Below are 7,009 nucleotides of genomic sequence, written 5' to 3'. Positions count from 1 at the left end.
ATGTCGGACGAGTCGAGTGATCACCTCGTACGCCAGAAAGACATGTCCATATGATACACGGAGGATTTGCAGGAGGAGGAATCTCCAAATCATCCCGCAAAAGATATCTCAAAGAAGTATACAATGTCGAAGGAAAGGAGGAAGCTCCCAACATCCCTGCAATCACATTCACCAAAGAAGATGCATCCGGTATCATCTCAGGACACGACGACCCCATGGTCATCACCATCATACTGGCAAACGCCAATCTCCACCGCACATTAATAGACCAAGGGAGCTCCGCCGACATCTTATTCAAAACTGCTTTCGACAAGCTCAGCTTAGAAGAGAAGGAGCTTAGAGCATACCCTAACAGCCTGTTCAGACTGGGAGATACCCCAGTACAACCGCTGGGATACGTGTCACTACATACAACCTTTGGAAAAGGGAGCCAATCCAGAACACTCAAGATAGACTACATCGTGGTCGACGTAAGTTCAGCCTACAATGCCCTGATATGTCGGACAACACTAAATTAACTCGGCGCAATAGTCTCAACTCCACATCTATGCATGAAATTCCCAACTACAGAAGGGATAGCTACAATAAAAGCAAATCAAAAGATGGCACGCCGCTATTATAACGAAAGTCTAAACCTCAGAGGCAGAGGAGAAGAGTTCCATACAATTGAGCTTGGTGGAGTTCAGAGACGAGAAGAACTCCGTCCACAGCCCGAAGGAGAAATAGAAAAAGTTCAGATCGGAGATACCTCGGACAAAACAACTAACATTGGCACGATCCTGAAGGGAGACGCAAAAGAATTACTAGTACAGTTCTTACGAGATAATGTCTATCTCTTCGCATGGAAAGCTGCAGACATGCCAGGCATAGACCCCAAGCTAATGAATCACAAGTTGGCGGTCTATCCAGGATCTCGGCCAATACAGCAGAGACGAAGAAAACTTGGTCAGAATGATCCCAAGCTGTAGAAGAACAGGTACAAGCACTACTGGAGACAGGATTCATAAGAGAAGTCAAGTACCCACTATGGCTAGCTAACGTCATCTTGGTGAAAAAATCAAATGGGAAATGGCGAATGTGCACCGACTCCACCGATATCAACAAAGCCTGCGCAAAAGATCCTTACCCACTCCCAAGTATCGACGCTCTGGTAGATGCTTCATCCGGATATAGATACCTCTTGTTTATGGATGCATATTCCGGATACAACCAAATCCCCATGTATCCACCAGATCAAGAAAAGACCTCGTTTTTTACGCCAAAAGTAAATTACTGCTACATCGTGATGCCTTTCGGTCTCAAGAACGCGGGAGCTACGTATCACAGGCTAATGAATAAAGTCTTTTCAGATCATATCGGAAAAATCATGGAAGTCTACGTGGACGACATGTTAATAAAGATACAAAGCAAAGAGACATTACTGTCCGACCTGGCTCAAGTGTTCGACACTATAAGGAAGCATGACATGCGACTCAATCCCGCAAAATGCACCTTTGCAGTAGAAGCGGGAAAATTCTTAGGTTTCATGCTCACACAAAGAGGAATTGAAGCAAATCCGGACAAATGCCAGGCCATACTCAACATGAAGAGCCCAACTTATGTCAGAGAGGTACAACAGCTCAACGGGAGATTAGCAGCCTTATCCAGATTCTTAGCGGGATCAGCGATAAGATCTCTCCCCTTCTATGCCACTTTAAGGAAAGGAAAGAAGTTCAAATGGACAATAGAATGCGAGCAAGCCTTCCAGGATTTCAAAAATTTCCTGGGACAACCACCTATCCTAACTCGACCACGAGAGGAAGAACCACTCGTATTATACGTTGCGGTAGGAAGTCAGGCAGTAGCCTCAGCACTGGTTCGAGAGGACGACAAAGGGCAACAACCTGTATACTTCATTAGTAAAGTGCTGCAGGGATCCGAGATGAACTACCAAAAAATAGAAAATTTCGCCTACACTCTCATACTGACATCTCGACGACTTCGCCCGTACTTTCAGGCTCACACGATTAAGGTTTGGACTGACTAGCCCATAAAAGAGATACTACAGAAAACAGATATAGCAGGTAGAATTTTACAATAGGCAGTCGAGTTATCCGAGTTCGACCTCCAATATGAAGCTCGGACAGCCATCAAATCACAATACTTGGCCGACTTCATTGCAGAATTCATAGATACCCTGGAAACCCCCACAGAATGGAATCTCTACGTGGACGGGTCTTCAAATAAGACTGGAAGCGGCGCAAGTGTGATAATAGAAAGCAACCAAGGAACCCAAGTTGAGCTTTCCCTCAAATTTGTGTTCTCGGCCTCAAACAACCAGGCGAAATATGAAGCGTTACTAGCTGGTTTGAAGCTGGCTAAGGAGGTTGGAGCTCAAAAACTCAACATCTTCAGCGATTCACAAGTAGTCACCTCACAAATAACAGGGAGCTACCAAGCCAAAGATTCCACCATGAAAAAGTATTTGGATAAAACCAAGGAACAGCTCGGACAACTCGGGGAATATAAGATCTGCCATATACCCCGCAAACAAAATGCCCGAGGTGATGCACTCTCAAAACTATCCAGCACCAAACCAGGGGGAAACAATAGAAGCCTCATCCAGGAAATGCTGCAAAATCCATCAATCTCGGAAGAGGAAAAAGTCCTAGCCATAACAAGTCAGGATCAAGGATGGATGACCCCCATAATTAATTACCTCAAAAAAGAAACACTCTCCACAAATGAGAAGGAGGCAAAGAGGTTAAAACGGGAGGCTCAGTACTACACCATCATAAACAACACCTTATATAAAAGAGGGATTTCAATACCACTACTAAAATGTGTGCCAACCTCTAACACAAGGGAAGTTTTAGAGGAAGTACACAGTGGCATTTGCGGTAATCATCTCAGAGCACAAGCTCTCACCAAAAAAGTAATTCGGGCGGGATTTTATTGGCCAACTCTACAAAAGGAAGCTACAGAGTTTGTAAGGACATGCCCATCATGCCAGAAACATGCCAACTTTCACATCGCCCCGCCAAAAGAGCTCATCAGCGTAACATTGCCTTGGCCATTTACAAAATGGGGACTCGATCTTCTCGGACCCTTTCCCTAGGAATCGGGACAAGTTAAATTCCTCATAGTCGGGGTAGACTATTTCACAAAGATGATCGAGGCAGAGCCCCTAGCCAACGCCACGGCTCAAAGGAGCCAGAAATTCCTATATGGGAATATTGTCACAAGGTTTGGGGTTTCATACTCCATCACTACAGACAATGGTACCCAATTCACAGACGCGGGCTTCAGAAAGTTAGTAGCCGACTTAAACATAAAACACCAGTTCACCTCCGTTGAACATCCTCAAGCCAATGGACAAGCCGAAATGGCCTACAAAGTCATATTGGCTAGGCTGAAATGGAGACTGCAAGATTCAAAGGGAGCATGGGCCGAAGAACTTCCACAAGTCCTATGGGCATATCGAACAACGCCACATTCCACCACAAACGAATCACCATTTTGACTAGCATACGGAGTGGAGGCAATGATCCCAGTAGAGGTCGAGGAAAGGTCGCCTAGAATGGTTCATTATAATGAGGAAGCCAACTCCCAACTTCAAAGGGAAGAGCTCGACCTACTTCCTGAAATCCAAGAAAAAGCTCGGATCAGGGAAGAAGCACTAAAACGTCGAATGGCTTCCAGATATAATCAGAAGGTAGTGCCGAGAGGTTTCGCTGAGAATGATCTCATCCTAATCCGAAATGATATTGGAACAACTCGACCCGGAGAAGGAAAGCTGACAGCAAACTGGAAAGGAACCTACCAAGTCATAGAAGTACTTGGGAAGGGCTACTACAGACTGTCCGAACTCGAGGGATGAGAGCTTCCCAGATCATGGCACGCCTGCAACCTAAGAAGGTACTATACCTAGAGAAGGTAAAAGATCTCATCATAGGATGCACTCTTTTTCCTGGAAAGGTTTTTTAATCAGGCGCCAAGTTGAGATTCAGAAATTATCCGACTTAAAAGGATGAAAAAACTCCCACATGTATATATTTGCACTTTCTTTTAAATAAAACATATTTTAGATATTCTACAAGTTTTCAAGATACATTAATCTGAAGCATTCATCGTCCGATTATAAAGCAATAGATCGGCAGAAAAGTGAAAAACAGATTCACTGCACGATCACGATAAAGACCAATAGAGATGAAAACGCAATTCATCTAAAGGTCGACCAAACAAAGATTGAAACTACCTTCTACAAATCAGCAAGATGAACACAGAATAATGCAAGAAGTTATCGAAAGTGATCTGGAAAAAGAACCTGACGAGGTCTTATAGATTGCTAAATAATAACTTAAAGACTGGCCGACGTTAAAAAGTCGGACCAAGTCAACCCAAGTTATCAGCAAATCCCTGGAAAGAGGTCTGGCCAACCCTATAAAAGAGGAATTGCTATAACTTAGATAAGATCGACATGACGAAGTTAGTCTCCTACGAAAAATAAGTTATAAAAGTAATCCCTGAAAGAGACCTGACAAAGGTCCAAGAAAGAGGATTACAAAATAACTTAGAAGAGATCGACATAAAGAAGTCGGTCTCCTACAACGGACAAGTTATAAAAAGTAATCCCTGAAAGAAACCTGACAAAGGTCCAAGAAAGAGGATTACAAAATAACTTAGAAGAGATCGACATAAAGAAGTCGGTCTCCTACAACGGACAAGTTATAAAAGTAATCCCTGAAAAAGACCTGACAAAGGTCCAAGAAAGAGGATTACAAAATAACTTAGAAGAGATCGACATAAAGAAGTCGGTCTCCTACAACGGACAAGTTATAAAAGTAATCCCTGAAAGAGACCTGACAAAGGTCCAAGAAAGAGGATTACAAAATAACTTAGAAGAGATTGACATAAAGAAGTCGGTCTCCTACAACAGACAAGTTATAAAAGTAATCCCTGAAAGAGACCTGACAAATGTCCAAGAAAGAGGATTACAAAATAACTTAGAAGAGATCGACATAAAGAAGTTGGTCTCCTACAACAGACAAGTTATAAAAGTAATCCCTGAAAGAGACCTGACAAATGTCCAAGAAAGAGGATTACAAAATAACGTAGAAAAGATCGACAAAAAGAAGTCGGTCTCCTACAACAAACAAGTTATAAAAGTAGTCCCTGAAAGAGACCTGACAAGGTCCAAAAAAGAGGATTACAAAAATAACTTAGAAAAGGACGACGCAAAGAAGTCGGTCTCCTACAACAGACAAGTTATAAAAGTAGTCCCTGAAAGAGACCTGACAAAGGTCCAAAAAAGAGGACTACAAAAATAACTGGAAAGAGGACCAACGTAAAGAAATCGGTTATGGATGGCCAGAAATAAATACAAGAGCCAGGAAACCGAAACACGAGTTGGATCCACACATCCCTAAAGGATCCAAGCTACAAGCAATAAGTACAAAGCAATCCAAAGAGGCCGAGTAGCAAGGCTTCAGCATTCTCAAAACCCAGAAAGGTGCCAAGACAAGTGCAAATAGGCATGATATAAAATACAATATTATAAACAAAGCTTCAGGATCAGGCCCAAAGCTTGAAAACTACTTGTTGTTTTTTCAAAATAAAAAGTTTCTAAACAAGCAACCAGAAGGAGTATCAACAGTCAGCAAAATATTCAAATTACAGAATAAAAAGTTTAAAAAGCCCACAAGTTGGGCTATCTACACAAACATCCAAGAAAAATCAGCTAAGATCGGGAGCCTTCTCGGTAGTATCAGTCTGGGGTGAAGGAGGGCGAGCTTGGAGAGGCACTGCATCCACTGTACCGTCGTCCCTATTCAGAATTTGACAATCAGGATCTAATTCTGGACGAGCAATCCCAGCAGGAGGAACTATAGAGGTCGACACTTTAGCAGCAGGCACAGAGGGAGGTTCGACATCATCATCATCTTGGTCGTCGGGGACAATCTTACCATCCCTCACAATGTTGTCCAAGCTAAAAAGAGTAAGATCAACCTCCAGAGCAAGAACTTGAACCTGCTCCTTCAAATGATCATAGGCAGCGTTTACGCTGCCAACAAGGTGACCTTGGAGCTCGGAATAGTCAACTCGGGCAGACTCTAACTCCTCCCTTAGACGTATCACCTCCCGATAAGATGTGACATAACTATCTTTATGCCTCAACACAGTGTCCTCGGCCAATCTCACAGAAGCCGCCAGGGCAAGAGAACTAGCCTTTTCGTTCTCCAGATCCTTCTCCAGTTTGGCTACTTTCACCTCAAGCTCCTCTTTCAAGCCCTTCATCCGGTCGAATTCCTATTTTGCCTCCTCCATAAAGGCTTTGGTGGCATGGAGAGGAAGATTTTGAGCCGTTCGGTATAAGGCAGCTCCCATATGTGCCATTTTTACACTACTCCGAGTTATAAAGTCCAAATGACGAAGAAGTGATACATCATCCATAGGGAGGACAACGTATGGACCGATCTGCTGATCTACGAACTCGACCACGTCAAAATCAGGGGCATCAAGGTTGAAAGGCTTAATTGTTTTTTGTTTCTTGTTGGGAGGAGCACCAGAAGTAGCAGCGGAAGAATGCGGAGGCTCGGCCAGGCGAACCCTAGGAGTGGGAATTACCCTCCTCGGGCCAGGAGAACTCGGCACGGGCGACTTCACCGGAACTTGGGAAGATCCCTCTCCCGCCACCTTGGCCGAGATATTTTGAGCAGCTGCAGCCTTCTTTGCTTTCTTGTAGGCCTTCATGGGATCGTTGTTTTTCGACATCTCTGAAAATACAGAATCAACCACAGCAATGGGTTACAATCACAAAAAGAAGAAGCAAAACTAAAAAGCAAGTATAGAAACAAGTCAGACAGTACCCAAAGCAGTTCGAATCAAAGATGGATCACTCAAAAATATTTTCGTATCAAGATCCATAAATCTTCAAGAACAATTACAAAAGCCTGCTCAACCTCGTCAAGCATCTCCCATGTATAGCGAGACACTCTCACATTCTTTTGCCATTCTAGAAGAAAGGCAC

The 7,009-nt window shown here is 43.4% G+C and overlaps 1 protein-coding gene across 1 annotated transcript; it reads right to left on the bottom strand.

Annotated features, from left to right (window-relative positions):
- Window positions 1-5,715: 5,715 nt before the first annotated feature.
- LOC148553126 (uncharacterized) lies at window positions 5,716-6,276 on the bottom strand. Its single transcript, XM_088494773.1, has one exon. It carries the CDS (start codon window positions 6,274-6,276, stop codon window positions 5,716-5,718), a length of 561 nt encoding a protein of 186 aa, XP_088350899.1.
- Window positions 6,277-7,009: the final 733 nt, after the last annotated feature.

The sequence above is a fragment of the Arachis ipaensis genome, chromosome B7, assembly GCF_059453495.1.
Source record: "Arachis ipaensis isolate K30076 ecotype BB chromosome B7, ASM5945349v1, whole genome shotgun sequence".
Classification (NCBI taxonomy): domain Eukaryota; kingdom Viridiplantae; phylum Streptophyta; class Magnoliopsida; order Fabales; family Fabaceae; genus Arachis; species Arachis ipaensis.
The sequence above is the reverse complement of the archived record's forward strand: the minus strand, read 5'-3'. Positions and strand labels throughout refer to the sequence as shown.

Excerpts from the sequence above, each read along its gene's own strand:
- LOC148553126 (XM_088494773.1), bottom strand. The coding sequence starts at position 6,276 with ATGAAGGGCTTGAAAGAGGAGCTTGAGGTGAAAGTAGCCAAACTGGAG.